The sequence below is a fragment of the Carex rostrata genome, chromosome 25 (genome assembly GCF_964058835.1).
Source record: "Carex rostrata chromosome 25, lpCarRost1.2, whole genome shotgun sequence".
Lineage (NCBI taxonomy): Eukaryota > Viridiplantae > Streptophyta > Magnoliopsida > Poales > Cyperaceae > Carex > Carex rostrata.
This window is the reverse complement of record NC_135942.1, coordinates 2,941,473-2,959,987: the sequence shown is the minus strand read 5'-3', so window position 1 is coordinate 2,959,987 and position 18,515 is coordinate 2,941,473. Positions and strand designations below refer to the sequence as shown.

The following is an 18,515-nucleotide window of genomic DNA, read 5'->3' as shown; positions in this document are numbered from 1 at the left end:
TAATAATAATAATTACATACTAGAGTGCATGCACACAAAAATATCAATAACCTTGTATTCAGGAATTCGAAAAACAAAGGTAATTTTGGGCTTCTGGTCCTTTGGGCCATTTTGGAAGAAAACAAATTGAAAAGTATTTGTTGGACTATAATTATTACTCAGAGTGGCTTAATTTAAGGTCATATGGTAGTTTTTGGTTGAGACCTAAAGTTTTGAAGGCCTAAGTTGTTTATTAATTTAAATCAGTTTAAGTTATTTATGTTAAGTTAAGGTCTAAAGTTATGTATGACCTAAGCTATTAAGAAATAGTATTGACTAGAAAAGGGGGAAAACAATAAATAGTTGTTTACAGTAGGGCCATAGGGAGACTTAAACTTTTAAGCTACCCTGAGAGGTGGTTTAAATTTAGAGACATAATTTCTATTTTGTTTGTAGGGTACTTGTGTGTTTTGGTTGAAATAGGTATGTGCTTTAATACCTATAGTTATTTGTCTTTTGGTTTGTAAGCTGGTACCAGAGTGGTGGTACCGGGTCTGACAATATGTAATGGTTTTCTGTTTAATGAAAATCGGTGGGGTTACCCCCATTTTCTCAAAAAATAAATTTAGAGACATAATTTTAGAGATAAAATGATAAACTGATCTAATTAATTTGCATTTAATAGAATAGACTCTTATTGGAATAACTAAGGTCTAAATCCCTTGTTCAATAATTTAGGTCAAAACAAACAGCACCAGTAGACTTGAGCGGCTTGAGATAATTCAATTTAGGCTTTCAAAATTCTTTTGTATGCTTGTGTGAGAAGCTCAAGTGCACCACCTTGCAAACCCTAAACCCTAATCCTCTTCTGATCTTCTCCTTTCTTTGTCACTGCCCACTGAGCTTGCTTGTGGCTCAACACCTATTCAACAAGGTTTTCTCTCTGCTTCTCAAATGAAATAATAAGGCTGCGCTGCTGCAGTATATTTCCTTTCTGCTTTTCTAATGATAGATTATGGCAATGGTACAAACTGAGGTCCATCGTGTTCTATGATATTGTTTGATCTGGTACATGCATATACTGGTTCGTGTGGTGAATAATTCAGATATTATTCATAAAATTTGCCAACTTGTTTAGTTGATAATGCAATTTGTTACTAGGGACACAACCATGTGAAGCTAATTAATTACTCTTTGCTGTATCTAGTGATTTGGTTTTATTTGCTGCAGCTCTCTTTGTGGGGCGAGCCCCAATTGTCTAGGAAAACTCACATTTACATAAAAGACCTAAGTATATTTAAAACTCAAACAACCCTCTTTAAAAGCCTTTTGGTGAAAAGGTCAGGTACCCGGAGTAACACTGAGTAACTAGAATTGCTGACAAAGTATTACTAACTATAACAGGAATTTTGTACTGGCACTGTGAAGTGCTCTGAGTGATCAAATACCAGGATGGAATTCCAACAGATGAAATTGCAAACCTATTGTACACTTCTTGAGTTTATTCTCCTTTCTCTCTATCCGTCCTTTCAAATTTAAAAGTTACTATACTAAGAAAACAGCTCCTGATCTCAAAATCTGTGTTTCAGACCTTGCTTTAAGAAGCAAAATTGTTCCGGAAACAGGACCACTTATTGGAACGCGAGTTGAAATTTTAGATTGAAATAGAGGCTATTAAATTAAATACAATATCAAGAGATGTACATAAATTTCAAAAATGATCACACATAATATAGTAATTTATGTCATGCATTGACTGAGATAGATCCCATACACAGATGAAACAATCCATGAAAACATCGAATGCATAATTTTATAATACAAACAATAAACTTGAAAGTTTGGATCGAACAGATAAAACCGTACAAGATGTGGCATAACTGATGAGATAGAAAATCCAACTTTCTTTAATGGTTATAAATTTTCCCATAATAACTTTATCTGCAATTTGATGCTTCTTTATTATTTAATTCATTAAATTTTTGTTTTTATGGTGAAATATCTTATGATTGCTCTCCTCTCAGCATATTCTTTGTTTCCAAAGGAATGCTTTTATTCCAGCCGCTAGTTCCATACAATCCAGCTAGCATATTTGAAAGAGACACCAATCAGCTAATAATTAAATATACCTGCGTTCTATCCACCAATTGTGTTGATTATCGAAGATCAAAATTATGTACCAGTAATGTTATAGTCAAATGTAATATGTTCTAGTCTAGTGTTCTTTTATTGATTTTCATTTTTAGTTAGTTTGAGTTTTTCGTTAATTTTATACCCTTCGTAGTTTGCAATTACCATATACAGCATGACTATACCAGTATATTCAGGTGCTTGCATGAATCAGTGACAACTTGGCAAATTTTGCTAACAAGCACATTGCAGATCAAATAAAAAGGATCCATTGAATATGTAATAAAAAATCAAATTACATCCTTCAAAAGCATTGCAATGATACAAAGAACAATATGAAGGGAAAAAAATAGTCGGTTATGTTTTCGAGTTGCGATGTTTTGTTCCGACCTTGAGATAGTTGCTGCTCAACTCTGAAAGGTTATGCGCGCAACAAAAAAACCTGAAAACTAATATTTGCAAAACCCATAAATCATTCTACAAATGGGTTTGCAAAATGCATGAATTTAAAAAATTAATAAACAAATAAATAGGCATGTTATTTCCTTAACATTTCCAATGTTCGACGCATGAAAGATGCATCACAAGGCAGTACCAATGGCCCATCACTTGATATGCCGTACTCTTCTTCAGCGAGTTTTAACAGATCTTTGAAATTTTTTGAATTCAAATATGAAACTGGAACCAAGAATCGTTGACCATCTCGCGTGTAAGCCGCAAAGTGGCCCTTTGGAGAAGCTGGTGTCTTGCTTTTAGTTTTGTTTAGTGATCTTCTTGGAATTTCTACTAGCCTTATTGGGTTCAACATCATTTAGCAAATGCGTTGGATGTGCATGTGTGTGTGTGTGTGTGTAAGAGAGAGAGAGAGAGAGGCGGGGGGGGGTTGCAGAGAGAGAACAGATGATCATGGCAAGAGCTGGCTAAAATGGAAAGATATAAATAGAAGCAACTAGGCAAGGAGATACTGTGGCACTGAAATTGTGCAACCATATTTGGAGGTTTCATGCAAATTTTAACAAAATGAAGGTGGTATCTGCAAATATATTTTGAAATTGAGAAATTTATTTTTTAGTTTTTTTTTTTCTTTTAAAATGTTTGGATTTCCCTTCGCTTTTAAAGCGTTCAACAAAATGTAATTATAGACTATCTTCTCTCCTCTTTTCTCTGTCTGACTGTCTCATTTCTAATTACAGATAAACAAATCAATCTTTCAATGAATGTTTTTTAAAGTGAAACAAGAGATTTTATTCACTCATATGGGGTCAATTGAATCTATTATTTTTCAATAAATTTATATTCATATGCCATAATTTTACATATTTTAAACAAAAATGTCATAACTATTATAAAATTGACCTTCAAACTTTCTAAAATAATTTATATGATTTATATACATATACTTCTCAGCAAAAAAAATAATGTAGTTGACTTCCATAGTTCAAAATTGAGCCTCCTGTATAAAAAGTAATTCTTTTGCAAAGGATCCATAATCATGATGATCTCAAATACAATTAAAATGCATTTATAAGTGGGTTTGTTGTTTAAAAGTTCGTTATTATTTCGTTTTTATCAATTTGGATTTTTTTTTAAGGAGCATAAATACAACATAGTATGGTATATTAAAAAGAATAACATGTAATTAAATTTCAAAAGCGCACAAATAAGTGAATGAGAAACTCTTATGTAATTACCAGAGTAACAAGAATTAAAGGATTATCAGATTATTTATTCACCAATATTAGTACTTTTCCGGTCATAATTAATATATAAACTTTTAAAAGTAAAATTACAAGTCAGATTGTCAAATTCTAAAACACAGTCTTGGCAAAAAAAAATATAAATTATATATATAAAAAAAAAGACTTAAATAACATGTCAAGGTTTTTTAATGCAAAGTTTTCCTTTTTGAACTGCATTCATGTTATGTTAGTCTAGAGTTGAACAACTTGAATACCAGAAATGGAGAGGATTGGAAAATTGGAAGCCCATAGAACAATGGAGAGGAGTTTAGTACCAAGAAAAAAAATACAGTTGAAATAAGCACATCGACCGTGCAACATCACGCAGGAATTAAGGGGACAAATGGGAGCATGTACATAATTGGTGTGTGGGACCATTCTCTCTCTCTCTCTCTCTCTCTCTCTCTGGATAGAGATTAATGAATTTTCGTTTTGGATAAATTTTTTATCGTCCTTTGAAGGCAAACTCAGACCATACCACATAAGACGAGTCTGTGTCCTGCAGGTACCTGAGGTGCAATTTTAAGAAACGAATGGCTCAAATTAATTCCAGTTAAATCAAATTTATTTTGGTGTCTATTAAAATTATTTGGGTTTGCTTTGAGATTCATGCCAAGTTGAACGAGTGGTCTGAATTTATCACTTGCATTTCAGGTACCGGGATGATAAAGATTCACATATGATAACCACTCTTTTAAGGTCATGTTCGACACACCGATGGAAATGGGTGTGAGCATAGGAAAAGTGAAAATTTGAACTGCTTTTTATTGTTCCCGTGAATTGAATTTTTTTTTCCCACGAGAACAGTAACGCGGCCGAACAGAGCCTAAACGTATTTCTGAGAGTGGAACAATCAACACTTTTTTAAGTAAGAAATGAGACGGAAAGACTAAAAAAATTTCAATGTATTTTTTACCTCTCCATATGGGGGGGAGAGTCTAATGGATATCAGATTGTGCTCACTTCATCTGGGGGAGACTAAAAAAATTCCAGTGGAAGCTGTCCAATTCACATTAATAGTTGTGCTCACTTCGGCTCTGTTCGGCTGCACAGTGGGAATGGGAATAGGAACGGAAATAGAAAAAGTTTGAACTGAAATTTACTGTTCACGTGGGAAAAAAAAATTCAGTATGAGTGAATTTTTTTTTCCCACGTGAACAGTATTTTCGGAATTACATCCGAACAAGCCCTTCATCTGTATGAATTTCAAATTGTTTGCACAAACTTTGATGCGAATTAGACGGTTCTTATCTGATATCGAACCGAATTTGATTCAATGTCAAATTCAATGTCTATCGAACATAGGATTTAGACCTTTAGTATAAATGCTGATTTTTAAATTGTGTTACCACGTTTATGACAATGTACACTTTAGTTATTAAATTAGACGTGATTTTTGCAGTGAATTTATTATTACTCTGGAAATTTAAAATCTGATAATATATGAATTATTTCTTATGAAAAAAGCGACAGAGCAACTTTTGCTCTTTTCTCCCAAGCAACAAAGGCAAAAAAAAACCCTAGCCGCCGCCGTCGTTCTCCTTCAATCTTCTACACCTCTCTATTTCGTCTCTTTCACCTATTCTAGTTTCCACCTTCGATATAGTGATACCTTCGCCTCTCTCTCGTCTTTATCTCCTTAAATGGAGAGAAAAATGAGAGAGAGGGGAGAGAATCAAGCGGAGCCAACCGGAGCTGAGAGCGCGGTATCGTCAAATCTCGAAGCGTAGAGCCTTTACTACCTTCATCTCGATCGAAGCACGGCGGTGAACGAATCCGGCCATCGGAGCGCGGCGGCAATCGGACGAAAGCGAATCCGGTCGTGGAAAGAGATGGAGAAAGAAGTAATAGAGTGTTTAAGAGTAGATATTAGGATTAAGTGATTAGAGTAATTTACGAGACTTTATGAGAATAAATTAGTGTAGATCTAAGAAGGAGGGTCATTTGACTCGTTGTAAGTCTGTTTTTTTATTATCAATGAAATTATTAATAGGCATTTAAAGTCACTAACCTTCAAAAAAAAATCTAATAGTATATAAATAATATAATGAAATCAGCATCTCAAACTAATTTGTTAAGAATAAGATTTGAATTCGTTTATTTTCTCAAAAAAAAAAAAAATAAGCACCTTGCTTTTAGAGAGAATTGAGAGAGAGAGAGAAGAGAGATGAGAAGAGAGAAAAAGAGTGTTTCTTTTCACAAACGAAAAAAAGCAGATTTGAATCCGTTAAGAATGTTATTAACTTTTATTTTTGCTATCATAGTTAATGATACCTTTTAATTTGGGGTTTTAAACGATCAGGTAATTGACAAAATAATTTTTGACAAGGATCTCAATTTAGTACTTTCGTATGTGAGAATTTTTTTTCCTTTTTTGAGAATACTGTATTTGAGAAATTTAAATATTGCATTTGGAACATGAAAATGAGAATATGAATGCAATATTTGAAATTCTCTGTTCAAAGTTGCATTGCGAAAATAGCTCATGGTGAACTGCAGTATATCTGGAATAATATAATACTTGCTCATTAATTATAACTAAATTCAGGCCTTTCTAGTACTGGTCCTAAAATTTGCAAGGGACTTATTATTTTTAACCTACAGAAACCTTTTACACTTTGCTAGCAAAGGTAATGCTCTCCGTGTAGAAAGTTGCAAATTCGAAATCTAACATCTTGTTTGGATGAAGAGTAGAGGAAGGAATGGGAGGTAAAGAATAGAAGGGAATGGAATGGAATAAAAATGAAGATTAATATATTTAACTTCTTTGTGTTTAGATGATTAATGAGAGAAAATAAATTTAACTTTTCTTTTCGTCTTATTTCTTGTTTGGTTGATTAAAATTTAGGAGGTTAATGAGAAATTTGGTGACTGATGTAGGTTTGAGAAAAAAATCTTGTATGAGAATTATATATATAAGATGAGGAGGGATCAAGTTACAACACTTGAAAGTTACAACAAAGTTACAACATCTATTTTTTTCATTTTCAAAGTCCAAATCGTCGATCCAAACCGTTAGATATTCAATCTATATTAAAATGTGCTTGGAGACCAAATTTTACATTTTTTGAAATTTTTTTGCTATTTATTAAGATGGGTACAAAATTGCTGTTTTTAATGGTGCAGAATTTTAATAAAAACAGCAATTTTGTACCCATCTTAATAAATAGCAAAAAGATTTCAAAAAATGTAAAATTTGGTCTCCAAGCACATTTTAATATAGATTGAATATCTAACGGTTTGGATCGACGATTTGGACTTTGAAAATGAAAAAAATAGATGTTGTAACTTTGTTGTAACTTTCAAGTGTTGTAACTTGATCCCTCCTCATATAAGATATAGGATTGGGTATTTGTGTAATTTTTTCTAAAAGTATTTGTAACAGAATTTATTTTCATTCGTTACACTCCAATTTGGGAGGAAAACCGATTCTATTAATTATAATGATACAAGGTTAAACCTTTCACCTCCTGTACCCTTCACCTCCGACATAATTTTATCAACCAAACACAATTCAACGGAAAATTTGTGTTCCTTTCTATTCCCTCCCTTCCTCTACTCTCCATCCAAATAAAGTGTAAAAAGAATATATTTTTTGTAAATATTAAATAGTTGAGTAGCTTGATATTCAATCTTTACTTCAAAAAGAAAAACCTTTCACACTGAAATACAGTTAAAAACATGACAGTAAATTGGTGAATGTTTTTTTAAAAAGAAAGATGAAAATCAAACCTCAAAATTCTAATAAATCGGTGAATGTGTGAATGTTAGATATGGATTATCTTAGTTTCTTTTTAGGATCAGATATGTAGTAGGTCATGTCATATTATTCAATAAGATGCTTCTCAGATTAATTATCTATATATAAAACAGAAAGGGACCCTCTGTTCTGGGCCTTATGTTTTCTATCTGGCAGTTCTAGTTTGGATAGTATAATCGGGTTATATGACTGTGAGCATTAATGGGACAGAGCAAGTGTTGATTTATTTTCTATAGCAATATAAAAATAAATTTATGATATCGAAACTTCCATGTTCAAGGGGTAAAGATTTTAACAGAGTAGCTTTTGCTTCATTCAGCGTACGGATAGAATCAAAACAATCGGTCCCACATATGATTGTGCGCTGCATGAAGTCAAAACTGCTTTGTTAAAATCTTTACCCAGATAAAGGAGAGTCGCAAAAACAGGAGCCAATTAACAAGAAGTCCGCATCGTCTGCATTAACTCAAAAGAGCCAATTAATAAATATGGACCGTCCGATTATAAACGGAGCTCATTCGACTTCTGCCTAAAATGTAGAAGAGTCCTTTAATATTAACGCAGATCTAACTCGCACGAATCTTGAAGCTGATCGGACAATCCATCTGCATTAACTCGAAAGATTCATTTTTGAGTTAATGCAGAGGATACGAACTTATTAACAAGAGAGGTGCTGCAGTTTTTATGTACTATATTATTCTGATATTTTTATGAATATGAAGATTTCAATATTCAAGATTTAAATTTGTTTGTATGTTATAGAAAAATAAAACAGGAGCAAGTGGCTCTCATGTTGCAGTTGAACGTACAGCAGCATTGACATCATCCCATTGGCCATCTTTCTCAGAGATATTAAGCACCTCATGTGCTCTTTCTCTCTCTTCCTCTCATGGCCCATCATCACATGCAGGGTCTCTCTCTCTCTCTCTCTCTCAGGCTCTCAGCCACCGTTATTTAGAATTTAGAAAGTTTTCTAAAATTAATTATTGTTAAGAAACAGTTAATTCACAAATCATGATATGGTTTTGTGCTCCGTTGGAACGGGTCAACACTTTTTTAGCTATAGATAGATTCTACCAGAACTCAAAAGATACAATTCTTGAAAAATGAAATAATAATTTTGTTTTTGGCTATCTTACTTTTCTTATAGAGTTTTAATTATATGGTTGTTTCCAAAGTAAAACAACATTAAGCTTGAAATCCATTCAGACGAATCAAAAAAAAATATATATATCAGTCATATTATGCTATGGCTCACCACACCATGTGCTGAGGTATATCTGTCATAGAAAATCCTGGATATTATACTTTCTGGTCAGAAATGATTGTATCAGTGGGGTCAGTAAATTGGATCTAAATGTGTGGCTATCACAGTGACAACATATTCGAATTATATCCGTTTAATTCTTTTTGGGGTGATGTCAAACTGAACGCCGAATTATTCGGTTGACTGAATTTTGACCGAATTAAACCCGAATAATTCCCGAATTTTACGAACTTTTTCCGAATTTTCCGAATTATTTACGAATTATTCACGAATTTTTCTTGAACTTTTCCAAGAACAATTATTTTTTTATTTTTTTGTTTTTTTGCTCCCTTGCAGGACTGAGATTTCTGATCCGGATAATTTCGAATCATTCCCGAATTATACCCAAATTATACCCGAATTATACCCAAATCACGAATTTTTGATCTCGCCGAACCAAACCCGAATAATTCATTTGCCACTATGGTGGCTACTAGGGGTGGCAAAAAGCTAGTAGCTCGTGGCTCAATCGTGACTCGCACCTAACTCGTTCGCTAATAGCTCGCTTGTTACTGTACCGAGTTGTTAATGAGCTAGCTCGTTACTAGCTCGATTCAGAATTAACGAGTTCAAACGGGGGTCTAGCTTGCTCGCTAGCTCGGTTAGGCATCAAAATTTTGTATAAATTTGTGTGCATTTTATACTGTCTAACTCGGTCCAACTCGGTTCAGCTCGGTTTAAAAAGTTTGTAGAATTCATTTTCTTCTTAAAACAAGATCCAATCAGCTCCAGCGAGCCAGCTCGTCAGCTCGCGAGCTAACTCGGGTTGGCTTGTTAAAACTTCAAGCTGAGGTTTTAACTCGGATGTCCTAGGTCCAGCTCGCTCTGCTGTAGTTCGGTCTAGAATTAACAAGCTGAGCTATGACCTAGCTCGGACCAAGCCAGCTCGTTGCCACCCCTAGTGGCTACTGGCTAGGAATGCAATTTAGAAGATTTTCATGAGTATGGTCCATACTCATGAAGATTTTGGTCAAGGTACGTCACGAAAAAAATTAACTTGGTCACGGCACAGTACGACATCAGATCAAAGTCATAGCGTGTTAGTCACGGCACGATACAGCACGTTTTTTCCACTCTAAGTATGGGGGAGTTGAATCACCTGCCTCTATGTGAGCACGAAATTTTTGTTTCTAAAATTACTAATACGTGAGATCTGGAGTGGTCTTTGACATTTAAATATTGAACATAATTTTGTCTCAAAAGTCAAAATCCATATCGGATCCACGTGTCAGTGACTTTAAAGATAGAAATCTTCTAGCCACAGAATGATAGGAGATTCGATTCCTATGTATATTTTACAAACTTGTATATACATTACATGGTAGAGATATTAATAACGTTGTTTTGACTTTGCTTTATACAACATATGAATAGGGGTGTAAACGGATATGGATAATCCGCTCCGTATTCGCTTCGTATCCGGATTAAACGGATACAGATAATTTTTGCATATGATAAAAAAATGGCGGATACAGATGCAGAAAACTTTATTGCTCCGGATAAAAGTTGTTATATATTATTCCATATTCATTTTAGTTTTGGTTGTGGTATAAATAATAATACGATATGATTTTCAATTTAATATCTTTTCTGCTGGTGATGGTGCTACAATAACGCAATTTTATTTTATTTTTACCTTCATTTCTTCATTATTTATTTATTTTTCCATTCAAGACTTTAGTTCATAAATGTAGTATGCTTTTAATACCGAATTTTTTATTAATATCCAAATTTAATATTAAATTTCAAAAAATAACCGGATCAGTAACATTTTTCGAAATCTACCCTTTCCGGAAATTTTTTTTCCGGAAACGGTAGCTACTTCCGGAAAAAAAATTTCCGGAAATAGGCTAAATCCGGAAAAATTTTATACGGAAATAGGAATTTTTTTTTTTTTTTTTTTCCGGAAAAATTTTATCCGGAAATAGGATTTTTTTTTTTTTTTCCGAAAATTTTTTTTATAGGGAATTTTTTTTTTCAGTTTTTATTTATAATTTATTTATTTTTTGTATTTAAGTATTACAAATATTTAATATAGTTTTTTAAAAAATAGATGGAATACTATATAATTTGATTTATTCGAAGGACTGCTACAAATAATCCGGATCAACATTTTTCATGCCGGATTTTTTACGACCGTAAAAAAAAAAATATAATATAATATATGCATATGTATATGTATATGTATATATAATATAATATATGTATATATAATATAATATATGTATATATAATATAATATATGTATATATATGTATATATAATATAATATATGTATATATAATATTTTTTATACCTCATATTTTTTATACGAGACACTAAACGAGGGTTCCAATACCTCATATTTTATATCTTCATTTTCATATATATACATATATTATATTGTATATACATATACATATGCATATATTATATTGTATATACATATACATATGCATATATTATATTGTATACATATACATATGCATATATTATATTGTATATACATATACATATGCATATATTATATTGTATATACATATACATATGCATATATTATATTGTATATACATATACATATGCATATATTATATTGTATATACATATACATATGCATATATTATATTATATATTTTTTTTTTTACGGCCGTAAAAAATCCGGCATGAAAAATGTTGATCCGGATTATTTGTAGCAGTCCTTCGAATAAATCAAATTATATAGTATTCCATCTATTTTTTAAAAAATTATATTAAATATTTGTAATACTTAAATACAAAAAATAAATAAATTATAAATAAAAACTGAAAAAAAAAATTTCGGAAAAAAAAATTTCCTAAAAAAAAAAAAAAAAAATCCTATTTCCGGATAAAATTTTTCCGGAAAAAAAAAATAAAAATTCCTATTTCCGTATAAAATTTTTCAGGATTTAGCCTATTTCCGGAAAAAAATTTTCCGGAAGTAGCTACCGTTTCCGGAAATTTTTTTTCCGGAAACAGAGGCTCTTTCCGGAAATTTTTTTTCCGGAAAGGGTAGATTTCGAAAAACGTTACTGATCCGGTTATTTTTTGAAATTTAATATTAAATTTGGATATTAATAAAAAATTCGGCTTTTAATATCTGCTAAATTGACTTTAGTCATTGTTTCAAGACAACAACAAGTCACTTTTTGTATCTTAAAGTGCATAACTCAATTATTCGACAATTATTTGTTTCGTATCCACATTTGAATCCGTATCTGTTGATTATCCGCTCCGTATCCGTATCAGTTTAAGGCGGATATAGTTTTAAATTTTGATATCCGTTTACTATCCATATCCGTATCCGCTCATTGAAAAATGGATACAGATATGGTATTAGCATTATCCGCTCCGTTTACACCCCTACATATGAATCATATTTTATTATTATTATTTTGGTTGTATTGTCTGTAAACTGCATCTGTCAATTATCCTATTACACCACTTGTTTTGTAACAGTTTTACAGCGAGCAATTACCAATAATTGGAGCTAATTAATGCCAAGTAAGTTGAATGTATTTATTTTATAAGAAAATATATTTAGAGTGACATTTATATTTCAATCTTACAAATCATGAGCTCGTTAACAGCTGTATTATCTCAAACATCGTACAAATTATTGGTATTTGGAAGTTGATTAAAGAGTATCTCTTATCGTTGTCAAAATAAGCATCTATTTAATTTTTGCAATCTCTATAGAGCTATAATTCATGTTATACGGTCTCTTTCGAATTTTAGTCTCCCTATCACATATCAGCTAGCTAGCATACATCTAGTACATTAAATAGTGTTTTTTTTTTTTTTTTGAACCAGCTTTTGCACTTTGATATAAAGATAAAAATAATATATTTTGTGTAAGAAGTCACAAGTCCAAAATTCTATTGGAGGATCCTTAATGAATGCTTAAATTTGAAGGCTTGATTTTCATATAAAAAAAATAGCTTTTCAGAACGTTGAATCCATCTAATATTCTAATGACCTTTGCAAAAAAAAAAAAAAAAAAAAAAAAAAATATATATATATATATATGAGGAGGGTTCAAATGCACCCAAATTTTTGTGCACCCAAATGCATCCTATCCTTTTTCTCCGTTTTCAAAGTCCGAATAGTCAATCTGAACCGTCAGATGCGATCTATATAATAAGATGTGCTTGGAGACGAAATTTTACATTTTTTGGAATTTGTTTACTATTTATTAAGCCACTTTGAAAAATCGCTGATCCAATGGTCCAGAAAATGTAAAATCAGCGATTTTCAAAGTGGTTTAATAAATAGTAAACAAATTCCAAAAAATGTAAAATTTGGTCTCCAAGCACATCTTAATATATAGATCGCATCTAACGGTTCGGATTGACTATTCGGACTTTGAAAACGGAGAAAAATGATTTGAAAGATAGGGTGCATTTGGGTGCACAAAAATTTGGGTGCATTTGAACCCTCCTCTATATATATATATATATATATTAAAAGTGATGAAAACTTATATATTAAAAAAAAAAGTTCACATGTCTTCATTTTTGTGTCATATCATGTCTAGTCTTTTTTATTTCTAATAATAAAAAATCTAAAATAAATTATTTAATATGCACAAAAATTATCAATTTCTCTTTATATAAATTAATAAGTTGAAAAATCAATGTATAGTAACTATCCACTTCAATGTATTTTTATTAGTTTTTGATATCAATCAAAACAAAACTGAAATGTCATACTCTTTCAATGTGTATACAGAAATAATGTTATAATATTTAACAATTTTATTTTTGACATTTGTGTTTTAAATTTTAACTTATTGAAAAACTTTTAATAATTGAGACACAATAAAGATACAGAAATAAAAATATTCGAAGAGAAAGTTTCTGAAATAATTATGGCAAATAAATTTCATAGATTTTTTTTTTTTGAAAATCTTTGTCGAAGTTACGAAGTCGTGAGGAGGAATCGAACTCTCGACCTTTGGGTACAACAGCTCTATGACTTTTTTCTAGCCAACCGTGCTACATCCTCTTTCGAATTTGATAGATATTTAACAGAAAATAATTATGAATTTGGCATAGCAGAATTAGAGGATTTGACACTTGGCAAGCTTTGTATAACCTTCTCGGCTTCTCTTACCGCCAACAAGATTACAAGAGATTGGTAGTTCATCCTTGGATTGCAATTCAAGAAATCCAAGGATAATAAGTTCTTTATTAGAAAAAAAATTCCAAGGATAACGATGCCACGTAATTTCTCAGGGAGCATATTTTATTCTCTATTTGATTGATATAATTGAGTATTCACCAGACAAAATATTAAAATAACTTTAATTATCATCTCCATTTGAGTACTAAACAGATGCGTCCATTGTTTACACTTCAAGTCAAAATTTGACTAAAATTTATGCGAATAACTTCACAACTATTCATGTGTTTTGTATCATATAAAGCATACAAGTGTGTGGTACTTTTTGAGAATATATCCGAAATAAATAAAATAATTTAATTTTGAAATTCGCTAACATAAGTTTAATCTTCTTGACCGAGTATTCTGTTTTTGAATTTGTGTACCGAATTGAAAATCTCTTAAGAAATTATGAATAAGGCTACGGTGCTATGGGTTGCATAGAGGGCTACAGTGCTACGGCTCAATATTCGATATTTTTTGGAAATTTTTGCTACCTATCAGTTGATCTAAAAAATTCTGCACCATTCAGATATTTGATTTTCTACCTATCTAAAAAAAAATAGTAAAAAAATTTTCAAAAAATGTAAAATTTGGTCTCCAAACACATATTAATATGGAGACTAAGATGAACAGTTCGGATCGACTGTTAAAATTTTGAAAACTCGAATATTGAACCATAGCACCGGAGCCCTCTATGCAACCCATAGCACTGTGGCCTTACCCAAATACAAATATTTATACTGCTACGAATCATCCTTTCTCTCGAAACTTTCCTATTTTGGCTCCCTTGTATTTTTATTTACTTGCAAATTAAACAAATTGGTATTGTGTGAAGACATTTGGGACAGTTGTCAGTTGACGTGCTAGACTGAATAGTCAGTTGCCTTGTAAATTTTATGTGTAATTTATGTTATTCTTAATAAAATTTTATCATTCACCTCCCCTTTATTATTGAAACATTTGTTTAATTAAAACGACAATTATATCTCGCCATAATAAGTATATCTAATTAATTATTATTCTTTATCAAATTCAATTCTCAATATGATAAGTTTCTGATTTAATGCATCACCAGTTCACCCCAAAAGAAATCTATCCGATTGGCGATTGATGCAACATATAGATTACATACACAGTTGGGATGTTGGGGGACCAAATATCTGAGTGCGTATCTATTGGTATAAATTTTTAGAATATTCAGATAGTTATAAATTAATTAAAATAAATTAAATTAAAATAGAGTTATAAATTAATTAAATTGAAATAGTTATAAATTAATTAAAATAAATTAAATTGAATAGTTATAAATTAATTAAAATAAATTTTCAGAATATTTGGATAGTTATAAATTAATTAAAATTAATTAAATTGAAATAGAGTTATCCGGATCGTGTACGAAACACTTTCCTTAAGCGTATTCCGTCTCATCATGCAAGATGGAACCGCAACCAAGATAATCCGGGATTGTTGCTTCTTAGGCACACTATGGAAGCAATTGACAATAACTTCGCAATATCCAGCATAGATTAGAATTTGATTAATTGGAATAAGATACAAATGGAGGGAAAATCAAAGAAACATATTTGGTTTCTTTTCTCAGATCTTTTTTTCAATAGAGAAGGGATGTATCATTTATAATATTCAAAACATTAGCAACTTATTCGCTGATTAATTGTCTTAAGGAGATATTAATAGAGAGATTAATGAGATACAAAGGTGGCTCTTTTGTAACGCCTTTTGATTTAATTATTAAATTAAACATTTTTTATTTTCTAATATCAATCAAGGAGAACATAATTCATTGACTTTATTGTGCTTCAGTTATTTCTATGAAATAAATATGAGATTTATTCAGTTTAGCCCCTCAAGCTAATTAATATTACAAACGATGATTTTAACAATTTTGAGTTTTCAAATAAAGTTCCAACAGTATCCTCTGAGATACCTCAAATTTTGCGTGACCGACGTGTCCGGTGTCTATTATGAGATAGCACAGGGGCCAGTATCATTTGAGCCTTGAGATTCATGTCGGACGTATTTGAACGGTTGAGATTTTCCAAAAGGTCAAGCAAAATATGAGATATCTCAAAGGATGCGAATTCCAAATATCTTGCATGTCTATGGTGAAATTGGGTTTTTTTCTCTGTGTTGAAAGAATTAGAGTACAACTTGGTATAAATAATGGCCTGTCAATTTTATTCAAAAAAATCAATGGCCTAATAGAAATATATGATGTACTATCTGCATGTAATGCTTGGGCTTATAAAGGCCGGGTTGGTAATGGTCCATATTGATTAGGGAGTTGGGGGCAGTCCAATGTCCGGTTGGAAAAACATCAAGATTCGTGTACACTTGATCAGCACAGATCTTAAATCTGTCTGCATGAATCTTGATTTGTTGTCTAACACAGTCTATTAATTATAGTTTGACAATACTGATGCTAGTCTATTAATTATAGTTGACAATACTGATGCTTGAACTGTACCACATCAAACATCAGACCAATTTTTCAGAAAAATTAACTAAAAACAAACAGCAACCAAATTGCAATGAGAAGGAACAAAAAAAGTTAAGCAGAGTTTAATTTTCCTTTCAAATTCAATCCTTGAAAAGCCACCCAACAAACAGTATTACAGCAGTGGAATTTTCAAAATATTATACTGATCAAATATACCGCAAACCTAATAATATCAACATACAAAACAGTATCTCCAACCAACTCAAAGTGAATCACAGCAAATCCCCAACCTAAACAAAAACCAAAAGTAAAACGATAATTTTTCACTAATGACTCCATTATTTCTCAGAACCTCCTGGCTACCGACCTCGTACCAATCCTCCTTACACTGGTACCAACACTACTCTTATCATCAAAGCTGAAACTAGTAGTATTCTTTTTCATCTCCTTACTGGTTCTAACCGATGATCTCAGAGTTGGGATGCGACTCACTGACATATCACATGAGATCGATTTACGTGCACTTTCATTTTTCTTTGAAGTTTTCTTCTTTGCCAACTCAATTGCAACTGCAGGATTTTGAATTACCTTCACTGCCTCAGTCTCTTCCAGCAACTCAAGTTGCCGCCTCCTCAGCCGTTCATTGCGTCTTGCTGAGTAGAGGTCATAAAGACGGCCTCTTTCGAACAAGGGGCTGGTAGATGACTTTGGTGCAACTGGGGTAGTTGGGATAAAGAGATTTTTGTTTTCTTTCTCATTTTCTTGGTACAGGTTTTCTTTGAATTCTTCTTTATTTTTGACTATTTCTAGTAACTCATAAGAGATGAGGTCGGGATCAGTCCGAAAGAGAGATGCACCAGAGACAGAGGCACGCAACGGGCGATTTGCTTTGGAATTTGTCACTGTTACAGGAAGCAAAGTCAAATGATGAGTCACAAATTAGTATCAATTCCCTAATGTGAAAGATAAAATTCAAAATTGAGGATACAAAGACCAAATTTCAGATTACTAAATTTGAATAACAATTATTGGTAAATTACCACAATCCCTAATAAGTTGGAATTCCAAAATTGGGAGAGAGGGGATTAATACATGTAGTGATGAAATCATGGATATTTTAGGCATTTTTTTCTATTTCAACAGATTGTAAGAAAATAAACTAATTTCAAAGAGGGAGACAACAGAACAAACATTTTTGCAGCTGGCAGTTGAAATATAAAAATGCACTTCAAAAAGATATAAATACTTCCTCAAGAAAAGGGAAAAACGTAAATTTGAATTTCGTTTTTTTATCCTCTTCCACTATAAAATTACCTAGAGATTTCTTAGCAGTTGGAGCGGCTGGATGCCTAGGTGGGAGGCGGGGCCGAAGCCGACGGGGTGACATTGCAAGATGAGGCCTCCTATCCATTTGAAGATCCAATCTTTATTTCTAAACAAAAAAGAAATATGTAAAAATAGAAAGAAAAATATTATCGTTTTCCTTCCCGTAAAGAACCTTAACAGTAAGTGGATCTGGATAGATAAGTCGGTACTGGGACGTCAGATGTGACACTGGAGGAGAGAAGACCTCAAATCTGGGTTTTGATTGAAGAACGTAGAGAGAGAGAGAGAGAGGCAGTTTACCTTTTTGTTTCGTCGTCTCTTCTCTGTTGGTCGCGTAATCGATTTCTTGTGTCTTTTGCTCTAAAAAATACTGTCTAGTTTTCTTTCTTTCTTTGTTAATGGAATGGAGAATTTTGAATGAGAGGGGGAGCCTTGTAACGGCTATATTCTTTCCGATCTGAACTATCGCTTCCACGAGAAAATTTTACGAACATCTACCGTAGTACACGCGGCTTGATTTCATTGGTCAAATATGCAACATTCCTTAGAAAGAGTAATGTACAGTAGAATTTGTATATGTGTATATTTTTTAGGTACTTTTCATAGTACAGCGAGATATTTTGACAAAAACGATAGTTTTCTTACGAATACCCA

The 18,515-nt window shown here is 32.0% G+C and overlaps 1 protein-coding gene across 1 annotated transcript; it reads right to left on the bottom strand.

Annotated features, from left to right (window-relative positions):
* Positions 1–16,641: 16,641 nt before the first annotated feature.
* Positions 16,642–18,045, bottom strand: LOC144576340 (uncharacterized). Its single transcript, XM_078326692.1, has 2 exons — positions 17,850–18,045; positions 16,642–17,437 (listed from the first exon to the last, which is right to left on the bottom strand). Exons 1-2 carry the CDS (start codon positions 17,944–17,946, stop codon positions 16,881–16,883), a joined length of 654 nt encoding a protein of 217 aa, XP_078182818.1. The 5' UTR covers positions 17,947–18,045; the 3' UTR covers positions 16,642–16,880.
* Between the last annotated feature and the right edge of the window lie 470 nt (positions 18,046–18,515).